The sequence below is a fragment of the Acanthochromis polyacanthus genome, chromosome 1, assembly GCF_021347895.1.
Source record: "Acanthochromis polyacanthus isolate Apoly-LR-REF ecotype Palm Island chromosome 1, KAUST_Apoly_ChrSc, whole genome shotgun sequence".
Taxonomy (NCBI): domain Eukaryota; kingdom Metazoa; phylum Chordata; class Actinopteri; family Pomacentridae; genus Acanthochromis; species Acanthochromis polyacanthus.
The window spans coordinates 50,854,340-50,882,333 of NC_067113.1; the positions used below are offsets into that span (position 1 = coordinate 50,854,340).

General features: G+C 40.6%; 1 protein-coding gene across 1 annotated transcript in view; it reads left to right on the forward strand.

Moving 5' to 3' along the window:
* Positions 1-27,994, forward strand: part of wnk1b (WNK lysine deficient protein kinase 1b) — a 116,342-nt gene that overhangs the window by 70,591 nt on the left and 17,757 nt on the right. The window contains 20 exon segments of the mRNA XM_051959131.1: positions 1,173-1,312; positions 1,401-1,480; positions 1,571-1,783; positions 2,057-2,126; positions 3,231-3,421; positions 7,982-9,412; positions 11,805-11,894; positions 13,247-13,321; positions 17,047-17,304; positions 19,169-19,239; positions 19,397-19,547; positions 19,668-19,784; positions 21,730-21,840; positions 22,100-22,151; positions 22,384-22,524; positions 23,308-24,217; positions 25,107-25,435; positions 25,537-25,598; positions 25,933-25,989; positions 27,850-27,933. Of these exon segments, the coding sequence (XP_051815091.1) occupies positions 1,173-1,312; positions 1,401-1,480; positions 1,571-1,783; positions 2,057-2,126; positions 3,231-3,421; positions 7,982-9,412; positions 11,805-11,894; positions 13,247-13,321; positions 17,047-17,304; positions 19,169-19,239; positions 19,397-19,547; positions 19,668-19,784; positions 21,730-21,840; positions 22,100-22,151; positions 22,384-22,524; positions 23,308-24,217; positions 25,107-25,435; positions 25,537-25,598; positions 25,933-25,989; positions 27,850-27,933 (4,633 nt within the window).

Here is a 27,994-nt window from a genome sequence, read left to right on the forward strand (position 1 = left end):
TCCAGCCAAGACTAGAGGTGTGTTTTGTATTGTGTGACACAGTTATAGTGCCGTAAATCAGAAAAAAAGTTTGATTTCTTTGACTATTTAAAAATATGTATCCATTTTGACTCATTGTTCTTTCTTTTTTTTAAGCGTTCAGAGGTGTTGCCTGTACTACAAACACACTAGATATTTTAATTCTTTGCTGTTTCTTCTTTTCATGCTTGTCTCCTGTCTGTTTTGTGTAACAACAGCCTGCAGTTCAGCCAAGAAGTCCTTGAATTTTTGTCATGTGACTACCTGTTGCAGCCGAGCCAGTAATAGTTTCGTGGTTGCATCAAAGAATGCACTTTTTCTTGTTCTTTTACAGAATGTATTAGGGCAAGTGATTTGTATTGAGAGAACTTTTATTGAGACATGTACAATAATGGAATTTTAATGAAATACCACAATTTTCAGCTTAGATTTGACTGAGCATCGGAGCAGAATAGCATGTTACAGATGAGTAGTTCAAGGACTGTTAGGAAAGTTCTGAATCATGCAGTTCTTTTTCCATTTTATAAAGACAACATGCCTTTTTAAACCCACTAACAAGTTTTGGGGTTCAGAGTGTTAAAGTGTTAAATTCTTCTACATGGGAGAGATTGAACTGTAAAATCCTTATTTCTCTAAATCCTGCTTTCACAGCCTCTTGATTAGAGATAAAAAGCGCTCTGTTCTCTCTCCTCATGTTGTGAGTCTGCCAACGCAGCCACCATAGCTTCTTCTCCTCTGCTGCTTTAGAAACTCAATCAAAACAATTTTATCCCTCTCCGACGCTCACTCTCCTTTTTCTTTTTATTCTCTTGTTATCAACCAAATTCAGTTTCTTTCAGGAACATTACTGATGTTTTTCCTACATTTTTTAGAACAGTCACATCACATAAAAGTAATATTACATTTCAAAACCTGTCCTTGGATTGCTTGTTTTCCAGCAGATAAATAACATACCTTGATTCTCCTGTTAGCTTTAAAGTTGAAGATGATGCTAGTTTTGAACAAATGGGCATCGTGTAGCACAAAGAAGTAGATTAACTTCTGTCTAATCAACAGAATTTTCCTTTTTTATTGTTTTTAAATCTTTTGTTTACAGCCAAACCTCCAGATTGGAGATGGATCTAAATCTGTCTTGTGGACTCTCGTTTTTCTAGGTATGCTATAAAGATCCTGCTGAACCATGCGTTCTTCCAGGAGGAAACTGGAGTCAGGGTTGAACTGGCAGAAGAGGACGATGGGGAGATGATTGCCATCAAACTGTGGCTCAGGATAGAAGACGTCAAGAAGCTCAAAGGCAAGGAGTCATTTCAGTTTGACTTCTGATTTTACAGCACACTTCAACCACGTGTAATTTGTTGACCACCAATTTATAACGTGTTTAGGCAAATACAAAGACAACGAAGCCATCGAATTCTCCTTTGACCTGAATAAAGACGTACCTGAAGATGTGGCCCAGGAAATGGTGTGTACAGATGGATGGTGGCACGAGGAAGCAAGGTTAAAAAAAAAATGGGGCTTGTTTGTTTCTCACTGTATCTGTGTGACTCCCCAGGTTGAGTCTGGCTATGTGGCCGAGGGTGACCATAAGACCATGGCCAAGGCTATCAAAGACCGAGTGTCTCTAATCCGAAGGAAGAGAGAACAGAGGCAGCTGGTACGAGAGGAGCAGGAGAAGAGAAAACTGGAAGCAGAACAACAGCAGCTACAGCAACAACAGCAGCAGCAACAACAACAGCAAGAGACACTCAAAGCTTCACACACACAGGTTTGTTGATTGCTACTGCTGCATAAATTGCTCCAACAAAAAAAGAGATGTTTTTTTTTATCACATTGACTATTTTCATGCTTGAAGTCCCATCCTGCTATTGATGCAAAGGGTCCATTTCCATCTGGTAGTCAGACGCCACAAGAGTCTTATTCCACTTGTTGAAGTTTGTGCATGGACAGTGGAAGCACTTAACTTGTCAAACCTATAAACAGGAGCTTTGTGTTTATTTTACTAAAGTTTAGCTTCAGCTTGTGTTTGATATTTCTGCAGGCAGAGACCGAGGAGACAGAAGTGGAGCAAAAGCAACTTCACTATCAGCAGACCGGCATTTCACACACATGTAAGTGTTTGTGTTTTATAGTTTTTTTTTGGCTCCTAATGCTTAAATACATAAAATGTCTGCACTCTCACTGAAGTGTGACTAAAAAATACTTAACAAAAACAATTCATGTTTAACACTAAGAACCCATAAAAGCAGTCAAACTATTTAAAAGGCATGTCATTAAAACACCAATTATCAGCCAGAAACTATAAAAAAGAGAATAATAGAATAGAGTATTTCCACTTTTTGGCAGTCCTTGAACGAGTCATCTATGATGCACTTTTCTGTCAGAAAACTTAAAATCAAAGTTGCTTTATTCTGCTTGTCTACTTTAAAATATGTGCAAAAATATATAATTTAACTAGATTCTGAAGAAAGAAAACTAAAAATTCTAAATTACTAAAAAAAAAAAAAAGAAGCCATTTTTGACCATAACATTGTTGAGCTGAGCTGGAGGCAGTGTTCACTCAGAGCAGGTAGGAGACAATCCTGGTAGCACATTCAAATGATGAGTAGTAAAATATCTATAGTTTGTAAAGACATATCTTTTCAGTATTAATAAAACCTGTGGGCATTTTTTAACCATTTATTCAATTATAACGGCGTCATAGTGCTCATTTCTGAGTTCTCTCTACTTGTTGCTATGCTTGTGTTGTTTTTTTACATTATATTTCAGTGAAACATTAGCAGACAGTGTGTAAAAATAGGACAGGAGCAGAAAACACCCAGAAACTGCTTAAAGTTCTGAGGGTTGACACATACATGTCCATGTATTAAACATTTAGATGATTAGACTGAGACAGAATGGTCACAACTTTGTTTTCAGCTCTTAAAGCATGTGAAAAATGCCAGTCATCATCATCATGAGACAAGAAGGTTATTCCAGGATCAAACTGCCAGTAATTTCTTGTAACCTAGTGCCAGGTGTTGTCCATTTACTTTTCGAGTCTGGCCCACAACCTAGAGTCCCGCTGGAACAGACTCCTAATTTTTGCTTCCTTTGTGTGTCATTGAAGTTTGTGGCCTTCGGTTTAGGCCGTCACTTTAAGGTTGGACTGAAGAGATGCTGTAGAAGCAGTAGAAACTCTCTGACTGTCTTCGCTTTTTCTGTCTGTCTCTCAGCTGAAGGAGGTGTGGACAGTGGACAGGGCTCCTCAGTTTTCTCCTCAGACTCCCCTCACCTGGGTCAGCTGACCATGTCGTACAGCTGCCCTCCTTCTACCCAGCCCCCCTCCCAGCCCCAGACCCCCTACCCTCCTACCCCCTCTGCTACCCCACAGCAGCACCCGGGCTATCAGCCACAGCAGCCAATGGTAAGTGACGGCTTCCTGTAAATCAAACGTCACATCAGTGGGTGCAGTTTTCTCTGCTCACAGATGTGATAAAAGTAGCTGCTGGGTTTGAAGTGGGAGTGATGTGGAATGGAGTGCGCAGTGTTTGGAGACGGGTAATTGCTGATATTTGGTGACCTAAATACACCAGGGAATGCGGCTTTGCTATAAGAGCATGCAACCTTCAACCATTTAACCTAATTTGACAGACATGACACAGTTTGTCTATCAGCCAACATTTTAGCCGTCTGAGGAAAAAAACATGCTTGAATGTTTCTTCTGTTGGTCACTTAGACAGGGAGCTTCAAGTTCAGTTGGTTTCTCAGCCAGGAGACCAGTGCAGAGTACCATCTAAAGTATCCATTCCCTTTATGTTGTATCTTATCTTAGATGTCAGTCACTCTTTTTTCACTTTTCAAGATGCCAGATGTCCTTCTTCCCTACAATCCCACTATTTTATCAAACTGTTTTCTTTCTTTCTCTGTCTCTGTTGTGTATTATCCATATATTTTTGTAATGGCTTCCTCACATCAGTTGTTCTTTTCAGTTACAATTACTTTCATAAAAAGTGTTATGTTGTTTGTTTCTTTGTTCTTGTATTTTAAAACTTGCTTGATACGCCCATAGTTCAGTGCATTGGTTTGGAAACATGTTCATGTTGCAGGAGAATCCCATTCAGGAAAGGTTGCTAATCAAGTGGGGGAAAAAGGGAACGCAGAGTTCCTTTATTTCCAAAAAAATGCATTTGAGATATCATTGAGCTAGAGACTCACAGTACATTGCATTTACACTACCGTTCAAAAGTTTGGGGTCACTGAGAAATGTCTATTTTTGAAAAAAAAAAAAAAAGAGAGATTTTTTTTCAATGAAGATAACATTGAATGAATCAGAAATCCAGTCTAGACATTGTTAATCTGGTAAATGACTATTCTAGCTGGAAACAGCTGATTTTTAATGGAATATCTCCATAGGGGTACAGAGGAACATTTCCAGCAACCATCACTCCTGTGTTCTAATGCTACATTGTGTTAGCTAATGGTGTTGAAAGGCTCACTGATGACTAGAAAACCCTTGTGCAGTTATGTTAGCACATGAATAAAAGTGTGAGTTTTCATGGAAAACATGAAATTGTCTGGGTGGCCCCAAACTTTTTTCTACTCTTCTGTTATACCCCAAGCTCCACTCAGTCAGGGATTTTTTCTTTTCCTCTGTATACTTTCTGTTTTTAAGCAACATTACTGGAGCATATTGGTCAAATTCTTAACTCGGCAGCAGCTTATAAGTGGTTGCTGTGTGTTTCTTATTTAATCTGCCACATATACACTTTGGCATCTGATGATGTCACACATGCTCCTGTTTGCACCCACTGAACAGACTGCAGACTGACGGACATTCATTTAGTTTACAGGCGGCTCGATAAATAACTCAATAAAGGTTTTGGCTTTTTACAGTTGTTTTTGAACACAGAATTCCTAAGTATACTTTTGTCCTCATCAGAGGTCATTTCTTTGAGCCAGTGAAGACAAATTAGCTCTGTTTATCACTTTAAATAACTTTTTTGTAAATTATTTTTGCATAATCATCTTCCCTTTTATATAGTTGCTGTTTTTTTTTTTTTTTTTTTTTTTGACTTCCATCTTTTCAGTTTCTTTTGTTGTTTCTTTTCAGTCTGTCTTATTTGTCTTTGCTACATTTGGTCACCATTTATGTGCCTGCCTTTGTTATTTTTTGTAATTCTTTTCATTTTTACAGGATGATGCACTACATGTCTCACTCTGTTGAGAAACTTTCTGAAATGCTTACTGGTTTGATAACCTGAATTTCTTTTCTCTAAAAAAAAGTTTAGAAGCTGTTTTGCTGTCTGTTATTTTTTCTCATTGTACTTATGAATGTAACATCAAATATTTTAAATGTCAAACTATTTTATTTATCATATTATTGTTTTTTTTTAATTGTGGTTTCCTCTGAGTTCTCCACTGTCTGTCCTCTGATGTTCTCCATTTTAAGCACATTTTTTTTGTGTTTTCATTTGTTTCTGTTTGTTTTTCATGTCCACCCTCTCCCATCGCTCCCTACAGCCTGTGTCGCGCCGCCGTCGGAGTCGTAGCATGTCTGTTTGCGTTCCCCCTTCCTCCTACTCCTTTTCTCCCGTCCCTTCGCCCTTGGCCGCTCGTCTAAAACAGCCCACCACACCTCCTCCAGACCTGTCCTCCTCATCCTCCCACACCACCACCACCTCCTGCACACCTCTCGCAGCTGAGAGGGACACATTCGCAGGGCGTCTCTCCAAGGCCCTGGAGACAGTCCTGCCCCTTCACTCGGCCTCTCCTCTGCCCAGGGCCAGGCAGCGGAGAGCCAGCCTGCCTGCTCTGTTCTCCACCCCTGTAGGTTCACAAACGTAATCCCCATGAGCCATAGTGGTGGTGAGAACCAAAGAGGAAGAGAGAGAGAAAGATGAGGAACAGTGGCTACATTGGAGCCTGAAATTAAAGAGAATAAATCATAGAAGAATGCCCAAATGACAAATCAACTAGACTAGTAATTGAATGATTGCTGATGACAATACAGTTGTTTGGCACTGCTGTGTAGAACCATGTAAACAAGCAAATGAAATCAGAAAATTGCATTTTGTTGCTAGTTACAGTCAGAAAAGCTTGATAGGATGCACTAGAGAAAAACAGATCTGGTTTCGTACCAATGCAGCCTCCTTTCCTGTATGTTAATATTTACACAGCATCTGTCCTCCTCATAGCTTACATATTGATTTAATATCTGGCCAAAAAGGTTACACTTGTGTGGGCTGAGCAAATGCAGCAGCTGCAAAGCTAACTGTGTGTATGTGTATCAAATTCAACTCTATGAACTCCAACAAGTTTTTAAGCAGCAGCAGCAGCCATTTGTCCATATTTACATTCAGCACAGGATGTTTTGTGAGAGCTTGTACTCTGACTCTTTATGCTTTGATTAATATTATCTTATTTTGAAACTTTATGGAGGCTCACTTTTGTTTAACCATCTAAACTCCAAGCAGTTTCTGGGAGTTTATGTGCTCCTGTTCCTTTTTTGTTCACTGTGAGATCTTTTTTCAATGTAATATTTAATCACCTGAATAGAGAAGTCAAAGCTGCAGTATGACACAGTCGTCATTCTAGAAATGTTAAAAGAAAAAAAAAAAGAAGAAACCTGATTTTTTTTTTTGATGATTGATTTTACAAAACTTAAAAAAAAGAAATCATCACATACAGCATTTTTTCCAGCTGACCCCGAGTATTGGCAACACAGATACTTTTATTGCTTACGTTTTAAATTTATTTTCAGACTTGACTCCTTTCTGGACTGTGTAAACACTGCCTGCAGTTCAGCACAGATGCAGCAAATGCTTAATTACCGGCAAATTTTTAAGTGAGACGTGTAGAATACAGCCATTTTCATCGTGTCACAAATGAGCACTTCAGTGACAGTTGGAAAGTTGAAATTTTTACCTTTCTTTCTATTTCCACAGTTTCTGGCTCTGATAAATGGTGTAATTTTATCGATTTGTTTAAAAACAGCATGGGATTCAGGTGGCACCTTTATCCTGATAAGTAGATATGACAGCTACAGTGTTTGTTTGTTTTTTTTTCCATCTTTAAGTTTTTCAGACACTTCTGTGAGCCAATCTGCACGTTGATCTCTCTTTAGTTCTCTCTCGCCTTCTTTTAGACCACCATGGGCTCCTAGTAAACACATACTGACCGGCCTTCACCAAGCTCTATGGTACAAAAGTGCGTCTGCTATCAGGAAGACTGCTCATTTCATAGCCAAAAATTAAACAAACATTCAGTCAAAAGTGCAGATGATTTCTAAAATTATCTCAAATTTACAGGGACAAATGAGAATCACATGTTGGTTTATCATGTTTAATGACGCAACACATCACTCCACACTGGATTAAATTAGTGCAAGAGATAGTAGCAAATCTGTAATTTGCCCTTTCTGAAAAACATTGCATTGCTTTAAATGTATTATGATCTGTTTTTCTGTTTTCACAAATCTTTGCCATGTAGGATTAAAGTTTCATGTTGTAAATGCCTAGTTAGAACGTCGACATTTTGCACATTTAGAACAAGCAGTTTTGCTGATTTCAGATGCATCGGGATATTGTCGGACATAGAGCCAGCATTTAGCATTTTCTCTCTCTGCATTTAATACTTCACTTTCTAGCCGCCTGTGGGCTTGTGTATCTTCTTTATCTGTCTTGTGATCTGCCTGTTGTTGTGCTGTACAGTTGTGTCACTGGATCTGTAACCGGCTTCATATCTCTGCTTTACCCGTTTTTCTCATCTTATCACTTCATTCTACAGCTTTTAATACGTTCTTTTCTCACCTCATAATTTTGCTTTTATTGTGAAAGGCGAACGTATCCCTTTTTCTGTCGGTGTTTTTTCAAAATAGTGTTCTTCTTGATACACTGGTTTCTCCATTTCATGTGGGCCTTTGCTGTGGTTGTCTCTGTCAATCTCTGAGTCTCATTCTTAAATCCATTATATCTCATTGTCGCAGCAGCATTCAATGCCACATCCCTTCAGTGGAGGAGCAAGCACAGGAGGAGGAGGAGGAGCAGGAGGGAACATTCCTCTCCCAGAACCTCCAACTATTTTCTTCCCCTCCATCCCTGAGCGCCCAATTTCCTTCTCCCCTCCCCCCACTGGGCCTCCAAAAGCCTACAACACCCAGAGACGCAAGAGCACTTCCATTCTCGAGGCTCATACCCGACACTTTCAGCCTGCCTACACTCGCTATGGGAGCAGCCTCCACCCCTTTTCTGGGATGGAGGGCGTTGAGCCTCCCTCTCTCTTTATGGTCAATCCTGGTTTTGCGGCAGCTGCTCAAAGACTCGGCGTTGGGGAACCCCTGCATCTCCCAGGACAGTCTGACCCTAGTTTGTATGGCTACAAGGACATGAGAGCAGAGCATGAGGAAGCAGTGAGGAGATTAAGTCTAAATCAAGCTGCCTTACTGGACCATTATGAAGCAATGGCATATGGAGGATACCCAATGACTGCACACCAACTTGGTCATTTGAGTTTCCATCAGCAGAGACAAGCAGCAGCTGCAGCTGCTAGTTTGGGTTTTGATCCTGGTCCTCCGTCTCAACCAGGGTTCTTGCACCCCCACATCATGCAGAGAATGAGCACACACAGCCCAGTACCTCCACCTTTACCTCCTATGAGTGCATCGACCGGTGGCTCCGTTTCCTCTACATCTGCTGACGGATGCTATCCTCCACAGCATGCCTCCTCGTCCTCCTTCCCTATTTCTGCACCTCCAGTAATGGCTGATGCCCCACCATCTACTGGAAGTGTTTTTGAGTTTCATTTAGCTGCAGCCGCTGCAGCTGCAGCCGCCGCTGGAGACCCAAGCCTCCTGGCATCCAGACTGTACCGAGCTCGAAGGAGCTCCATGGATCTCCCCCTAGAGGACAACACTGCAGCTGGATCTGGTGGATCAGGCACATACAGCCGTCTGCAACCGGTGACAGAAGAGCTGTACACCTACATCAGTCCAGAGCTCCCTTTACCTCCAGGAAGTCTTCTCCTTCACCACACAGGTGTAAAGGACAGAAGCCCAGAACCTTCTAGTGACTCGCTGGCCTCCTCTGATGCAGGAGAGTTTCAGTCGCCGCCTCCCCCACCACTCAATCCTTCCTTTGACTCCTCTGCCGCTCAGTCCATCCCTCGCTCCTCCTCGTCTGTGCTCTACGATTCCTCGGGGGGAGCTCTTCAGATAGATCCACAGGGACATCCACCTTCTGTGCAGAACTTTTTGCCACCGACGCCGTCCTCTGAGCTCCAGCTCGGTGGAGGATCATCAGCTCAGCTGGAGTCGCTGATCCAGAATGCCTGGGCCTGGCACGGAGGGGTGGTACCAGCCCAACCCGATATGACATACCATGAGTCACTGCTAGCCATGCAGGCCGCTAACGCTACCCTGGTACAGAGTTTAGACCTTACAACCACCTATAGAGCTCTGGGTCAGATACTAGTTCAAATTTTGTGAGATGTTTTTTTTTTAAGCAAAACTCCACAAACGGCTGCAGATTTATGGACGTATTATAACAATTTTCTTCAATGTTTGACAGCAAATTGTCAAAATCTCATAGATCAAAGATTTGATATATATTTCTGAAGATTTCTAACAATGTGAGAACAGTTAATACATTCCTTTTTGTTCCTGTACGATCATTAACCGCTGGTTTTAATGAGTACCCTGAGAACAATGTAATCCATCAAGTAAAACGAATCATTCTAGCAAAAGCAGCTGAATTAAATTGCATTAGTAATCGGACCCAGAGGCTGTTATTCCAGTCCCTGTTGTTTTTCTACCCTGCTGACCCAGGTGACCCAGCTGATGCTTATTTGTCATCATGTAGTCTTTGGTTGTGATTTTAACCCCCTCCAGTCATATCGACACCACAGAGAGTCGCTCACGGTCTGCCGTCATAACGTCCCACATTATTCACTCTTCGACAGTGTTTCCTTACAGAAGGATCATTTGCAGCAAAATGTCAGTAAAGAGCACGACTTCTCGTTCGTTCTGCTTAAGCAGAGATTTATAGACGATTGCCCGAGCCAGAGCGCATCTGGAAAAGACCAAGACCAGAACCATTCAATTTCAAGTCCAACAAGGGTCATTATTCTTAGTCAAGCGATAATGAAGGCAGCCTTTGAGACGCTCTCTGGTGTACAAGCTTTGTAAGCAAAGAGTCTAAGCCCCTTCCTTTCCGTGTTTATGTTGTGAATTTGATTTAGTTTGTCATTATGAGTAAGTAATATTTTGTCTGTATGTTCATATATGAATGTATATGAGAAAAGTGTGTTTGTGCAGGTATACTGTATCTATGGTATACTTCAATTATTGCTCATACAAATCCAAAGTAGCAACTTAAAGTCTCAATTATCTGGATAGACACTTGAATAGAAGTCTGAGTATTATTCTGAATAATGTTCTGAATATAAGTCTCTTCACGAAAAACAGTGAAAGTATAGTAAAGCTGCAAGACTTTGCTGATTTGTATGGACAAACACACAGAAACATACAACAAAACTGAGGGGGCTTAGACACACCCAGCGATGTAACCATGCAGACATTCATTTGTATATTTTAGATTCTTTCCGTTGTTTTGTGTTGTAAATGTTAAAGAACGTGACTTCAAGGCCGTTCTTTATTTTAGCATACTTTGTTGTCATTTCCTCCCCAGACTGAAAATCAACTTCCTACACAGGGTTCAAAGGTCACAGCTGAAGCTCTTTAAACCCTTAGAACGCTGATGTTATCAGTGTCCTCTTTGCTTTCTTCATTGTTTACTTTGATCCATGTATAATTACTGGCCTTTATTTTATTTCCTCTGCTCTCTGTTTTCTGTCATTAACTCTATTTTTGTTTCATTTATCTTTAGTTCTACGTATTTTATTCATTAAATTCCTTTTCTGTGAGGTTTTTCGTTGTCTTTTACTGCCTCTAATGTTAGTAAAAAGGTAGGTAGCAGTGTGTCTGGTGCAATGGAACGTACTTGTGTAAGCTTTCTTCACAGTTTGTGAGGGCGGGCTTTGGGACAAGTATAAAGTTGCACACAGCCTTCTAAGGGTTCAGTTGTTAGTATGTTGGTCATAAGCCGCTGTCCTGTAGATTACTTGAAGAGTTTAGGACGGAACATATCACCCTGTAAGATTTGATAATCATCAGAAATGTGCCAGGATAGAAAATCAAGCAATTAATTCCAAACTTTGTCAGTGGCATTGCAAGCCAGTTCTTTAAGAAGGCAGGATGAGTCATGTTACATCCGGATGAAACCTCAGAAAGCAGGGAGAGCTTTGAAAACGTCAAATTCAGTTGAATATTTTAGTGTTTGGTGTCCAGCTTTTACTGTGCTTCATTGACTGTATAACTTATTATCACTGCTGATCACTTAGGGTCTGACCTGCATGTGAACAAATCCTACTTACACCCTGCCTAACCCCAGCACTGTGCCTGTACTGTTACACTACACGCTCTGTATATGCATACAGGTGTTGCATATCTCTGTTGCTGGATGTATAAGTGTGTATTTGTGTCGTCTGTGTGCATGTGTGCATACACAAGAAGAAAATGTAGATGAAACTGATCAGTAGAGAACAGCAGGAGTGCCTTGTGTTTGCACCCATGTTGGGTTTTCTTCCAGAAGCTACAAACATGTTCTCATTATTTCCTTTTTCTCTCCTCCTTGTCCCCAATCTCTCTTGACTTCTTCACCTTCATCCTCCATCGTTTTATATCCTACAACGGCACAACTTTCTCCTCTGTCCATTTTTTCTGTCTGTCTTTCTCTAAATCGGTTTCTAAACAGCAGGTTCAGACCCCGACCCCTCAGCCGACTCCAGGACCTCCCCTGGTTCCTGCCTCCGCCCAGCCACCTCCTCCTGGAACCTCCCAACAGGTAAACAACCCAAGAAACCAGTAAACTCAGAACACTCTTCATATATGTAGAGCTTTTTCCTTTCTCTACTTTCACTTTTTATCAACTTTCTTAGCAGCTGTCACGTTCTCCTTAATGTTCAGCCCCGCAATGATAAAATCCAAAAACAGCTCCACCTTAATTTTGAGCTTATTGAGTAATAACGTGTGCATCACCTTGCTCTTTGAAGTTGTTGCCTTTGCTTCAAGGTAAACACTCCCACAGAGCTGGCATTTTGCCTCCAGTATTACTGCAGTACTTTAGAAGAAACATTTGCTCCAAGCACAAACCACAGCTATGAACCATTTACCATCCTAAACTGATTTGATTGAGCAAGAAATTGGACACTAATAAGAGATCAGATGTTCTTGTCAGATTAGGCTGAGTCATATTCACTTTCTCGTTTGAACTATCAAGACAGGTTTTCCCCTATAATTTCCCGCAAGAGCGTACGGGAGAGTTGTGATCTAAAAATGGATAAATAGTATCTAATTTTTCTGAAGGTTGTTATTCCTGTCACATTTGTTTAACCTTGCGAATCTTCCTGTTTTCATTTTTACTCACTGTGGGCTCGATTTTCTTGCAATATAAAGTCCTGCACCTCAGTGGAAACGGCACGACCACGGCTAGAAGTAGAGACAACTCAAAAAAGGTCTTTTGTGGTGTATGATACAGCTATGTTGCCATAAATCATTTAAAAAAGGAAATTACGAATGCTGGATTTCTTTCATTATTCATTTTAGAAAAAATGTGAAAATCCTAGAACCAACATGCACAAAAAACTGATGACTCCATATACTATTTATGATTTACTGTTTACATTTTTAATTTGTTTTCGTACTTGTTTTCGATCTGCCCTGTGCAAACAACCTTCAGTTCAACCCAGTTCATCTAAAAAAATCCCTGAATTTTTGTCATATGACTGTTGGTTGCAGCTGATTCATGAATGGCTTCTCAGTTGTGCTAAGGAACGTAGAATTTTTTAGGTTTTTTACAGAATGTTCTTATTGTAAATTGTTTAATTTGGGGAAGTTTGAAATGCAGAACCAAGTGATTTTGATCAATCTTTGAACTTAGAGCCGGTTGTTTTTCCAGAAGAGCTTCACAGTCACACATGATGAGTTCAAGAACCGTTGAAAATTATTTATGTTTTTCCAGTTCTTGGCTCTGATTAATGGTTTCATTTTGGGATTCCTTTCAAACCTGCTGCTAGATTTAGGGTTCAGCGGGTGAAAACGCCAAACAAGTATATAACATGTTTCCATTTTCTCGCTTCTTTCTAACATCTACCCTCTCACACACTCTTCTTTCTGTGTGTGTGTGTCCCTCTCCAGGTTGTGTCATCGAGCCAGAGTAATACATCACTTCAGAGCCCCACACACACAACCCTGTCACCGGCGTCTGCACAGGTACAAGACTTTTAATTTAAATATAGTTGGAGCTCTATACATAATAAATGGGCCCAAGTTAGCACTGGTTCTCCGCAGAGAGCTTCTGGATTGAATTAAGTTGTTGGGCATTCACAGAGCATATTATTAGGAACTTCTGTATAATTTAATGCAACAGCTCGGCTATGAATTAGATTTTTACCAAGCTCATGTATTTCACATTTTCTGTCTTTTGGCAGAAAAGATGATGTTGGATTTTATTTTTATTAAAGCCAGTAGTGGGCGGTTGGCTGCCACATTAACATCCATGATGGTGGCAAAATCTGGTAAGCTGTTGTATTTGATTGCACAGGTGTTCCTAAAGGTGCTTGCTAAGTGTACATTAAGTACGTCTGCAATCATCTAAATCAACACCCATCTCTTCCTGAATGCTTATGCAAATAATAATTATGATTACTTGTACATTTGAAGCTGAAACTGCACATCTCCTACACACAAACACTGACTCACTGCAGCTTTAATGAATTCACCTCTGGGTAAGAGTAACTTTGTGTTAGCTTCCAGTTTCATACATAAAATACAGACACACGGAGACAAATATGATCAGACACAGAAGCAGCTAATAAGCTCTGCATCTGCTGGGAATGTAGCAAAGCTCCTTTTTTTAATATACAGTCACATGTGCACATGGATCTTAGAAAGTGTTGATATCAAATGGCATGACTCTACTGTACACATTTAGAAGAAAAGCTGATTAATAAACATATTCACAGGATACAAACTGGGACATTTACAGAGGCATGAATGCACAAAAATAGAAGAGGAAGTTCAGACTGACGGCAATAAAAATGAATGTTTTTGCATTTTTCGTTTCTCTTTGTTCTATGTCTTATTATAGCATGTTCTACTTATTTCACTTTAAGCTTCATCAGCTCAAGTTGGTTTCTTCTGTTTTTCTTTCCATTCTCTGGCTTGCTCATGGGCATGCTGCCTGTGTTTACCACTGGGTTTGTTTCTATGTGTTTTTTTTTTTTTTTTACACACACACTTGTTGGTTAATATGCATGAATGTGTGTTTGTATGGATATGTTTGTGCTTTTACCAACATGAATGGATGTGTGTGTGTGTGGGTAGCTGTGTGATTTAAGTCCATCTCCCAGTATAGAACATCTTTATCTTCTGTACCAAGCTGCTCAGCTAGCTCTGGTTCAGGTATCTTTGTGTTTGAATTTACTGTACGTCTGTGACTTTGTGTGCACCTGCTCCTAGGTATAAGTGTGTATTTGCTCGTGTGCGTCTTAGTAAGTAATTGTGTATCAGTGTGATTTGGTTGGTGAATCTATTTGATGTTGAATAGAATATAAGTAGAATAATCCCCCCACCCCCCCACCCCCACCCCCGCCTGTTTTGTAGCTTTTGAATGTCTTTTGTTGTTGATGCCCATAGTAGCACTTTCCCATTGTTCGCCCCAGACACTCCCACTAACCACCTGATACAAAGCTTGAATCACAAATACATGAGCAAATTTTATGGATATGAAGATGGGTAATATTTCCGGGGTTAGTATTGGAGGACACTGGGCGAAGGAGAGTCTAGGGATTCCTCTTTTAGTTGAAGCGTCATAGCATAGATACGTGCATCAACAAAGTACATTACAATATGTCAGTCTCTTGGTGTACAGTGAGAAATAGAGATTTCATGATACAAATGCCTGTGAAGTCACTGTGTGCTGCCACTGTGGTGATTGAGCCCATGACCGATTAAAGAAATTATTATTACATCTTTGCTTGTGTAGTATTTAACATTTCATGATGCGTGTCCCAGTGCCCAGTTACATTTGCGTCACAGATAGTAGGAGATGGCAGTGCAGCGAAAAACTTCCTTTTCAACTCACCTGTGTGTAGGGCGACGTACTGTTTTTGTTTCATCTCAGAAGATATTAACACTTTTTCATTTGTTGTGCTATGACCTTGAACTGTAATATGAGGAGGCGAGTCTGGAAAAACACAAATGTTGTTCCAACTTTTAGCCACATGTGTCACCAGGAGGAATTAAACAGAAATCCTCAACATTGCAACTGAAGAATTAATGTTTTAAGAGGATGTTCAAGTGTATTTTCCAGCAATACTATGTGTAGAGCAGTAGGAGTTGTTCCACGTTCCAGGACAGCTTTCCTGGCTTTTGGTGATACATATCGTGCATCAATATGTTATTTGAAATCATGTGGATACACTATTTAAGCTATTGTGGCATTCTGAAATTTAGTGAAAAGGCAATGGATTTCAACACATTAGTTTGCTTTTTTCCCTGTAAATACACCAAGAAATAATGTTTATTTCAGTCCCAACAACATTGGATTTCAAAATTTGCACATGCTGCTATCGATGTAGTGAAAATTCAGAACTATTTTTTAAGCATTGTTTCCAAGTCTTGACATTCAGGAATCAATTCACAGGCTCCTTAACAATCTGCACTCCAAAACTTGCTGGCAGTTTATCGTCTAAAAAATAGCACCATTTATCAGAATCAAAAACTGCAAAACAAAGAATCATTGGATGTTCTACTTTCTGACAGTCGAAACTAGTCATCTCAATAGACACAGCAGTGACCTGCAACCAATAGTCACTTGGCAAAAATTCTAGCGCTTCTTGGCTGAACTGCAGGCTGTGTTTACACAGAGCAGATAGGCAACATGATTAGAAACCAATAAAAATGTAAGTGGTAAAATATCCGTATTAAATAGTCACCATTTTCCCCAGTATTTTAACACCTGTGAACCTTGGAATAATGTTGCACACAGATTCCAGGCTTTTGCATTTTTTGTAAAATGAATAGTAAATAAATTCAAGTTCGATTTTTTTTCTTTTTTCTTTATAATGATTCATGGCATTGTCTTTGTGTCAATGCAGAGATGAAATGTTTAATTTCTCTCTACTTCCAGTCATGGTTGCACTGTTTCTATAGAAATGCAGGAGTTGATGGTGCAATAAAGAATGATCCTCCAGTGAATAAACAAGAGCAAAACAATTCCTTGAAACTACTTGTGAGCTCAGGGGACTAAATTACTTTGTGAAGTCTCAGTAGGAGGAAACATCTGAAGAACTTTTTAGTCTTATATAACCATATGGAAATGTGGCATTAGTGACTGTTGCCCATCTACATTCTGAACAGAATTTGCTTGTTGTTCCACCACATTGAAAGTCATACTGCACATCGTCCGTAGAGTTTTGTTTTGTGGTTGCATGATCGTAGACTTGTGTGTGTTTTACACAGTTGTTCTGTCCCAAAATTTGAGTTCAGAGATTTAGATGTTGTCACCAATAGTCTTAATGTGTGTTCCAGGAAGTTTGTTGTTGAGAGTTTGAGTCAAATGTGTCAGTAATGAGTCAGTGAACTTTGGATGGCTCTTTCTTCTGGCGTCTTTGTTCTAACATGATTTATCATGGAGACCAGTAAAGACCTAGATTCACAAGCTAACGGGATGATTCTTTGTTCCAAGCACATTTGACATGTGATGTAAAGACCAGCTTTAGCTCACTGTCCCATTACCAAGGCACTTAAATAGGCCTGATCTGTCCATTCTTGTCACATCGGATCACTTGCTGGGTTCGTCTACTTCCTCGTTCTTCCTGTGACGTTGCTCCCGTCCTTTTCTTATCTCCTCCTACTCATCCTCTGCCTTACCTACCTTCTTCTTTCTTTTCCCTTCCCTCCTTTTCGTTTTTCTTGGACCTACCTCTTCTCAGCCCAGTGTAACTCCGTCTACCTCTACTGTTCCCTTGGTGACCCTCACCTCTCCGTCGCCGTCTATCCCCGTTACCATGCCGACGACAATCGTGGCTTCCCCTCCCTCTCCTCTGCCAATCCCTGTTGGGGTGGTGCCTACTATTGTTTCCCCTCCTGCTCCTCCTCCTTCTCCTGTGCCTCAGCCTTTGGCCACCGGGGTGCCAATCATCAGTGTAGTCACCGCCCCGCCTGATACTCCCATGGAAGCCCCTCCCCAGGTACTGGCTAAGGAACGATCCAACCCTCCAAGTAGATCTCATGTCCCTTTTCAAAGTAGTCCCATCATTTCACATTAAGGCTGTAGAAAATCAGTTTCAGGAGCAGTGGTTCCTCAGATTTTTGAAAACAGGATAAGACTTAGCATTCCCCCTTTGACCTAAAGGTAGCTCTCTAAGGTGTTGATGCAGTTGGTTGTCAGTTTGACTATGTGTCATAAAGTTCAGCAGCCTGTAGTATACATACCAGAAGAACTGCTATGTGGGAATTTTACATTTAACTTATTTAGGCTGCTACTGTTGTTAAGGATGTCCTGAGCCCCATCCAAAACTTAGGATTTTGGTTGATCAAGGCAATTTTTAACTAGTCTGTATCAACACAAACCCAACCCTGATGCTTTGTTTTCATCCGCTGTCTCACGTTTTAATTTATATCTTTTACTTCACACATGGAGCATCAATCAGTAATTGATTAATTATGTATAAATTCTGCACACTTTTTATATGGCTATGTGCTGATATTGTTAGTAAAGCTGCTAACAGATGATGCAGGCCACAACAAATGCCACTGGGATTTACAAAGTCTTAAGATAAGGTAAGGTAAGACTTTATTAATCACAAAGGATATTCTTGTGCCCTATATTGCTCAGGAAAAAATGACTTAGCAAAAGAAATGCCTGAAAAAATAGAAACGCAATAACATGTGTGATAATTACTAAAATAAAATAGGTATGCTAAAAACAAGCCCAGAATAAAACAGTAAACAGCAATGCTGCAATTATATACACATATCTACAAATATTGAGTTAACAAACAGTTGTGTCCAACTTGATTCAGTGTAATTTAATTCAATGGCTGCCTGTATCTCCTTTGGTATTTAACAGTAAGAGGCTCCTCCTGGTGGCACAATCAGGTACTGCAACTAATCTGTAATGCTATGTGTATAATCCAGAAAAATTGTATTATTGGGTATTGGCAGATACTGTCTGACTCAGATCAAGGCAACAAGAAAATATATTTGATCAGGACATCCCTACCAACAGAAGCAGCTACCATGTTACCTACCTTAATTACACCCTAACTGGATATTTAACATTTTTTAGTCTGTTTCTATCATTCTGTCTTTGAAATGTTAAGTAAAAAATCTAGATTTTGTAGACACTGTGCTGTTGTTTTATGTGGAGAAACCCACTTTGGCAGAGCTTTGTAAGCTGTGATTTTTACCATTATTTCTCTGAGATGAGTGAGAAGCAGTTTTTTTTTTTTTTTTTTTGGAATAGCTTGTATGTCTTGGTTTGAGTGTAGCAATACACAATCAAGCAATAATTACTGGAGAAGTTTACTGGGTTGTTGGCAGAGCCAGTCATAAATTTAAAACATCTGTGAAAACTGCTCGACTGAGCTTTAATTGGTTTGCGAATAAATGATGATCTAATAGAATCGATCAATAACTGTTTGCAGATTTGTTTTTACAAGAATGGCCTCGGTTGAACCGTTCTAATTCAGACCATTTGTTTGTTATTTAAAAGTCATCATTTCTAGATTGTAATTACAAGACAGGGCTGCATGCATTGTTGGAGATGTGCTTCCAGTAAATTCAGCAATTTCTTTTCCTCCTTATGTTCTCATAGTCGTTTAGCCCACAAGTATTCACTTTATTTTATTCATTTGAGTTGTTACTGTGAAATCATGAAGACACTGCTTTTAGTCCAGCTAGTTCTGGCTTCTACTTTTGCTCCTCTTTGCTTATTTTTTATGCCTCCCTGCTGTATTTTCCTTTCTTATAATGTCCCTGGTGTTTGTGGTAATAGTCTCCACACTGGTTGCAGGTTTTGTGTATTTTCATGTGCCTGTGTGTGTGTTTCAGTCGGCTTCACAATCTTCAGAGCTGTCGCAGTCCCAGCTCCAGCCGCCTCAGGTTCTCTCGTCCATCGAGAGGTAACACACGCACACACAAGCAAACTCAAGCACAGAATCATTGATCTGATGCCACATTCCAAGAATAAAATCAAGTTTCACTGATAATATTTCATATTTGTGTTGCTCTTTCTCACTTGGTGCCAGTTCTCTTCTTACTCTCTTACTCTTTTCTCAGTGGTCACTCTGAGACTTCAGGTCTGAGTGACGGTAATGAAGGAGGAGGAGGTCGTCATGAGGGTCGCTCCACCAAGAGACATCAGAGACGTTCTGTACGAAGTCGATCACGCCATGAGAAGATTTCCAAAGCGAAACTCAATGTTCTCAATGTAAGAGCACATCCTCTAAATCCCAGAATGCTGTAATTAATCACTAAGTCCTGTTTTGTTCTGTAACCAAAGTCTGTATTTGAATTTCCTTGTGTTTTTGTCGCATGTGTTTGCATGTAGATCTCCAACCGTGGTGACAGGGTGGCAGAGTGCCAGCTGGAGACCCACAACAGGAAGATGGTGACCTTTAGGTTCGACTTAGATGGAGACAACCCCGAGGAGATCGCTCAGATCATGGTACAAAGACTCTCACACTCCACCTCTTTTCCACCATATTAATGCCTTCCGGGCTGGTTTATCGTCTCTCACAACTAGATCTGCCCGAACATGTCAGATATCCAAAGTGTTTGTAGTTCTTCCAGGTGGCCACGCTGAAGGACCACCTGTCAAAAACATGCAACATCATTTGAAAAGGGTGCAAAACTTTAGGCAATGTCTGCAGGAAAACATAGTGTTGCGCTGACATGTTCACAGAAATGCCACAAATATTTAAATGGCAATTTTAAAAAAAGAGAACAGGAGTGAAGATTTGTGTTAGTGTGTTAACTATTTCTCAACATTTTACCGCAGTTTACAGATGTTACTGATTTGAAATGAAAATAGCAGTGTAGGGTGAAATAATGTCAATAATTATCGGGGAGTAACTGCAGTGCACACCAACCACCACTAGGTGGCGCATGTGAGCACTCAATATACAACAATGCTTGCTAACATGTTTAAGATCAGCAAAAAAACGGAGTGAGTCTCTTTGGGAGTGACTCACAGCAGTTTAACATTACAACGTCTTTATTATGGCCATACCTCACGTATGTAAAAAAAACAACAACTTAAAAACATTAATGCCATTTATATACACTACCATTGAAAAGTTTGGGGTCACTTAGCAATGTCCTTATTTTTGAAAGAAAAGCATTTTTTTTCATGAAGATAGCATTAAATTATTCAGAAGTACAGTCTAGACATGTATTGTCCTTTGGTCTCTTTGCTCAGTAGGTTAGGAGGCACTCTTAGGAATGTTAGCATGAATGGTACAATCCTCAGTTAACCATCTTTTCTTGCTTGCCATTTCTTTGATTTTAAGAGGTATTTAAAAATTCATTCTCACATAGACTTCTCCCACAACCTTAAGACAAAATCAGCTATGGACGAAAATAATTGTTTTTTAATTAGTTTATTTCAGGGATGATATGTGAGTGAATCTGACTAGTTTCCTGGTTATCTTTGGCGTGTTGACGCGCATGTAGCGGTCCACTATCATCGGCTACAGACAGAAGTCACAAAAGACTGTACAATGAAATGCTTTTTAGTCAAAACATATAGGTGTTAATGTTGTTTTCATTGAAAAAACTGCTTTTCTTTAAAAAAAAAAAAAGAACATTTCTAAGTGACCCCAAACTTTTGAACGGTAGTGTACATGACTAATAATTTTGAAAAGTCATTGTTGTAACATTGTAGCAGCCTGCAGCACTTTCTACTACATATTTTCTATCTATATTATGTTATTACACTGTGAATGAAAAAAGTTAAATGCCTCAACAGCATAATATTGCCAGGCTGACCTTTATTTACTCTTAATTCTGTTTTGGCTGAACAGAATGGACAAACAATACTATGCAAATAGGAAATGGCAGAAGAACTGAACTTAATTAAATCCTCAGTCTACAAGCACAAGCCAGATTTCTAAATGCCACGTTCTACCTGGATACTGTCAAACACGCAGGCCTGCTCGAATGAGATCTGCAGTGCTTGAATCCTCTTTCAGCGCCACACAGCTGGCCAATCACAGCGTGACGTTTCGCCGCTGTCAGAGATTCATGCAGACACCCTCTATGCGACATCAAAAAAGTGTCTGACCATCCGACAAGCAGTTCAGACAGCCCATTAATCCTGCTTAATGCCTCTGTATTAAGGCTGGACTGTGTTCTACATGCCAGTGCACATGCTATCTGCACTTTGTCACTGAAGCCCACTGAAGTGCATGTAATTGCTGTACACTAGTCCTTGCACTTTTACAGACAGAGTCCTCATCAGGCTCCCACACAAGGACAAATGTGCTACTGTCACATACAGACACATGAATAATACTGTAAACCATGCAATAGTTTTGTTTCTGGCACATGCTGTGTTACTCAAATGAGCACGTGTCTGAATCTGTCTTTTTCAATTGTGTGTGATTGTCCAGGTCCAGAGTGAGTTTATCCTGGAGAGTGAGAGGGAGTCATTTATCGAGCAGGTCAGAGAGGTCATAGAGAATGCTGATGCGAAAGGTCTGGAAAGAGACACAAACAGCCAGGTAAAAATACCCTCTTTATTTCATTCTCTGTTTCTTTTACAGAGTCGGTGCATTGTTGCTGGCGTTGCCACAAGAGCAACATTTGAAAATAGCAGCTGTTTTGAATAAATCGTTACTGTTTTGTGTATGGCGTGTGGAAAAATACCTCATATAACCTGTAAAATAACACGTCTTTTCCTCTAATGATGCTTTCTCTTTCCCTTTATCATTCACAGTTGATCTATCCGTGTTTATATCATGTTGTTTTGTTGATGTGCAGATGGCAGGTGACACAGCACAGCAGATTCCTGCGATATCTACCCCCATGCCAGGTAAAATACACAAAAGTTTACACCAAGACACCAAGTTTAGGGGAAAATAATATGGCATAGAAAGCTAAAACCTGACTGTAAACGTGGACACTGCAGGACTGTCATTGTATGCAATTCTAAATTCCTAGTGCATGTATATGCAAGACTGAATTTCAATGTAAAAAATATGTATTGCAAACTTTCTCATCTACGTAAATAACAGGGTTGCCTCTCTTCCTCCCTTTTTCTTCAGACATCCCATCCAGTGCAACAGCACAAGTGGTCCATTCAGCAGGTCGGAGATTCATCGTCAGTCCTGTACCTGAAGCCAGGCTGAAGGAGCAAATGTTTCCCACCTCTCCTTCTCCTGCTCCTGCACCTATTGTTGAAACGGGTAAGGATGCAACTGGAAACTGAAATAATGTACCCGAGTAAACTTCTGACTTAGTTTTGATGTGAAAATACAGTGATAGATTACTCTCTGAACCTCAAGCAGCTTTTATGCATTTCTTGACCCGTCACATTTTTACTCACTGTGTTCTCATTTTTCACTACAATCTAAAGTCCTGCACCTTTGTGGAAACAGAACATCCATGACTAGAAGTAGAGAGAGTGTCTGTTGTGCAGTATGACAGAGATAGTCCCATAAATGATGACAAAAGAAAAATGAAAGTTGAATTTCTTTACTAAAAAACCTGAAACTGAATTTTTGTACAGAATTTGTGTAGTGCCAACATGTGTTAAAAATACTGTAAAACAAGCAAACAATAATCAATCAATGCCTATTATTCATTTATTTAATTTAACAGTATCTGGTTACTGCAATCACTTATTGCTGGCAATTATCAAAATGAGACATGTAGAGTGATTTTGATGAAATATCCAAATTTTAAGGTTAGATTTGGCTGGTTTACTAACAAAACTTTAAATTACAATCATATGAGACGATTCGTTTTGATTTTGGAGTTTCTCACTGGGATAAATGGTGTCATTGTGGTGATTTAACAAAATGATTAACTTGTTTTCATTGTTTCATGTCTTTTCATTGCTCTGGCTGATCAGAACTCCAAACAGGCGTATTTTGGGTGGAGCTATGCTGGGAAAAATGATTTCACTAAAATACTTGCATAAAACAAACTCACACTGTGGCTTAAAATAGTCTTCTGTTCTCTTCCAGCTCCATCTCAGACTCCAGGCCAAGGTTTGGCATTATCCCAGTCTGCAGGAGCAATCAGCTTACAGCAAGCCTTCTCTGAACTGAGACAGAACCGAAATCAGTTCGACGCGGGACCCAGCACCGCCCCAGCCTCCATCCACTCCAGCCATCCTCCTCTGCAGCCTGCAGCAGCTTCTGTCCCTCCACAGAGCAGCACAGTCCCTCCTGCTGTGGAAGCCACCGCTGGGCTTGTCCCTTCTAATTTAAACCAGGCACAGGAGCAGGTCTTGGACGCCTCTCTTCCTCCTCTTTCCTCCTCCTCCACCCTCTCCTCTATGCCCTCCGTCTGTCTCAGTCCTCCTTGTTCTTCTTCTCCTCCTCCCACTTTGGTGAATCAGTCTATCCTTCAGTCACAGGTGCTGCCACAGTCCCAACCTCAGACGCAGGTGCAGGTTCAGGGTCAAGCACAAAGTCAGCCCCAGGCCTTCACCCAGTCTCAGCCCCCAACAGTCCCTGCTGTCGCTGCGACCTCATTACCTTCCACTTTACCACCAGCTAGCGTCTCCAGCATCCCCCCATCAATGCTCACCTCCCCTCCTCCCTCCCAGGCTGTTCCCTTTGTATCCTCCCCTCCCTCCTCCACTCTTGTAGCCGGCGAACTCTCCTCCGATCATCCGTCAGTCTGTCCCACATCCTCCTCCACTCCTTCCCTCTCCTCCTCCGTCATCCCCACCACTGCCATCCCAGGTCCCCAGCTCGCTCCTTCTGCCGCCTCCCACCCCGCTCCCGCTCCCTCCTCCTCCCCCGCCGCGGGACTCCTGCCAGTTACCACAAATGTTCCCTCAGTCCAGCCAACTTTGGTCCACTCGCAGCCACAGACGGCAGCCCTGCCCGGGCAGACGCACACACACTGTGGGGAATGTGATGCAAGGTGAGAGCTGGTCAATGTGTCTGTTATACGGATTACAGCGAGACTTTTTTTAGAAATCCCAGCGATTCAGGTGCCACTTACTAGTTTGCAATTACATCAGACATGGTTAATGAAGCACTAATGTGACTTCTGTGTACCAATCAAGATTAAAGTCTGAATCAAAATTAGTTGTGACTCTTCATTTGCACACAACACAAGTTTAAATGATGCAGATTGCAGTACTTGGATTTTGCCTGACTGTATGTCGAGGCATTTTTAACTAGATTTGACCTTTGGTTGTGTTGTGTTTAATCCTGAATGTTTATGTGAAACGCTTAAAATCTGAAAATGACTTTAATGTTTTTCCGTCCTCTGAGTTTTTGCCCCTGTCACATTTTAACTCACTGCTGGCTCATATTTTACTGCAATATAAAGTTCTGCAGCTCTCTAATAATGTCTCTTTTCTGCTCTGTGTAAGCACAGCCTGCAGTTCAATACAATTTAGCTAAAAACTCCCTGAAAACAGTATTGACTTCTCTCTTGCAGTCATGAGTACAGAATTTTTTAACTATTTGTACAAAATCTGGTTTAAGTAAGTGCTTATTTTGGGCACACTTTTAAATGAGACATATAGAATGAAGTGATGATTCTTGATGAAATATCACAATTTTCGGGTTTCATTTGGTCAATTTTCCTGACGAGTAAAAGTCTGACACGATGACAACTGAAATATCATTGCTATGTTCTGGGTTTTTTTGTTAGCTTTTTTTTTTTTTTTTTTTTTACAGTTTCTCCCTCTGATAAATGTGCAGTTTTAGCAATTTTGTCCATTTCGTGCTTATTGTTTTTAAGGAATAGCCTCTAAAAATGACTTTCACTGTAATTTCGTTATTTATCTGGTCTTTCTCAGGTGTGAGGCTTCCTCTGAGTCCCAGGGTAAACCGGACGACATTCAAGCTCTGGACAAGAAGCTGCGTTCTCTCTTCATGGACCTCGGTGGAGGGGTGCCGTCCACCCAGGGAGACAGCCTGGCTGGCGACCCAGCCTCTGGACCCTCTGTGCCGGGTACCTCGTCCCCGATAGGCCCCTGCTCGACCACCATCACATCTGTCACAGCAGCTGGCTCTAGCCAGGCAGCTAATTCTCCTCAGCCCCCCTCCAGCCTGGCGCTGGGGTCCCTGGGGTCCCCCGTACCAATGCAGGGCCCTGGGACGCCTATCTCCACCCCTGCACAGACTGGTAAGTTGAAGAATATGTTGTTGATGCGTTTCTGCGTGTATGCTAGTGTTAATTTCTGTTTTCTTAAAAAAAAACAACTCTGACTTTATGATGTTCTACAGTCATCCCTGCCGCATCCTTAGGCCAGACCACTCCATCCAAAACCCCCTTATCCAGGGTACCGGTGAGTTAGACAGTCTGTCAGTACCTGAAATATTAATTTTTCTTTCTTGCGTCTAGTTAATAGTTATTTTATATGTTTGTTGTCAGACAGCATGTGCATGTTTTAGGTGATACCGCCCAGCTAATTTCTCACTGCTACACTTTGAAAGACTAAGAAGTCACACATAAACTAGTTTAGGAGCTACACCATGTTTCTATCCAATTTTCTTACAACTCATCTGGCATGGAAAATCTTTTTTAACCTTCTCCACGATAATTCTTGTAATCTCCTCTACAAATCTTTTCTGTTGTCTTTCTCCCACTCTGTCTTTTCAACACATCCTCTCTGGGATTAGGCCAGTTCTCCTCCTTCAGAACTCCTGCCATCCTTCCCTGGACCTTGTCTGATACAGGTGTTTTTTTTGTTCATTTTTGAGACTGCAATGCAGTTCTGTGTTAACAGAGCGCTCATTATGTTTATTAGCTTTTTGTTGTGTCTGTGTCTGACCTGATTTGGGTTTGTGCTGCGTATAAATGGTGCTTCTGCTTAATTCCCTCCCTCTAAATCTTGAATAATTTAATACTAAGCAGCAGTAATGCTTAATCTTATGTGACAAAGCAGTGAAGGGAAACACAAAAACATCCAATTGAAAAAAGCAGCTGAGACATTACATTTGTTCTCTATCATAAACTCAACTCGTAGCAAAAGAGGATTTTCTCCGTACACGGCCAGATTTCTGACTACTGAGCTAAAAAGGAGAAACATAAGAAAGCATTAAATAAAAGCATTTAAAAAGAGACCGCTTAGACCCAATTCTTATACAAAATACTCCTGATACTTTAAATAAAAGCACAGAAAAAGTGATTTCAATAGAAAACAGCAAAGCGAGTGGACAGAAAACGACCGAGGCGACACAGACAGACTGAGGACAGGCAGACACTTGTGAGCAGAGACAGTGAATTGATGTTAATTTCCAGACTGTTTTGTTGTGGCTGGCTGTGAATGCTGCCGTCTAAAAATAATCTTTCATTTTTACCAGAAGAGCTCGACTGAACAGTGAGATACGAGTTGTAGCTCTGTTATGAAAAATCTGACCTGCCGAGCTGCACAACGTTCACCTCTCGTCTCTTACGTAACTTTCCGGGGCGAGACTTGTCCCGTTTGATTAAGATAATCCTGCTGTAGTTAAAGTTCACAAGGGATTCGATTTTAATGATTTATTTTTTAATTGCTGTTAAATTGCTCAAGAGAACAAAAGGCTTTGCATGCCCTCTGCATCACTTTGCCTCTGTTTGTGTGTGTATTGATGCAGGAGAGGAGCCGGATTTGATAAAATCTTGGTGGTAAATGCATTTTTTTTCAGCTTTAACTGAAAGAAAAAATACACTCCTCTGCACTCTGGTGTATGACAAAAATGGAATCTGAATTTTAGAATTGAAAATGTCTCAGTTTGTGTGCTTTTGCCCAGTTTTGACTTAAATTATACATCTCGTTGCTAATTGGACCAAGAGATTTGGAAATAATATCCGTTTGCATGAATTTATTACAGATGACCTGATTGAAATCATTAATTTAGATGACTGCAATATGTAAAATATTAATAATAATCTATATATAACATTAAAGCAATGTTTCAGAATCATTTACAGAGGAAAAGGCAATTGAAAGCTCATCCACACCATCATTAAATATTAAATAGCACTCCGGCAGATAAAAGTACAGTGAATAAGAAAAACAATAAGATACAGTAAAATATAGATAGAAGAGAATCACATCAAACATGAAGAAATGTTGTGACATTAATAAAAGGCCTTTTTTCTCAAATCCAAGCTAAAGTGTGGAACTTGTACATGAGCAGAAATCACACATCGACATTGTTTATGGAACTAATGATTCAAGAGATCTTCCTTCCTCTGCCAGCCTCACTTCTTCAAGGAGGGAGTTGCAAAGTTAAAGTGCCAAAAGCAAAACCTCTACAGATCTTTAAGTCAGTTCCCTGACTGAAGATCTGAGGCTGCTTAGCATTCCATCAATCTAACACGGAGCTAAATCACTGAGGGCTTTACAAGTCCTCTTGAAATCTGCCCTAAAACTGACTGAAATACAGTGGAGAGGCTAAAACAGGAGTGTAGAGATGCTTCCTCTTTTAATACACGTGTGTTTGTGGCTGAAATGTGCTCATGTTGCAAATCAATTTTGGCCAAGCTTGCGTGTGTTCTCGCTTATTGTACGATTCGCACTCGTCTAACAGTACGTCTGTCAATATCTTTAGTCCCAGCAGCCTCTGGAGGACCTGGACGCTCAGCTGAGGAGAGCACTGAGTCCAGAGACTGTTCCTGTGAGCTCTCACACACAGGTAAACACACATGTTCATACTGCCGCTTGGACTAACAGAGTGCATCAATTCAGTGAGATTG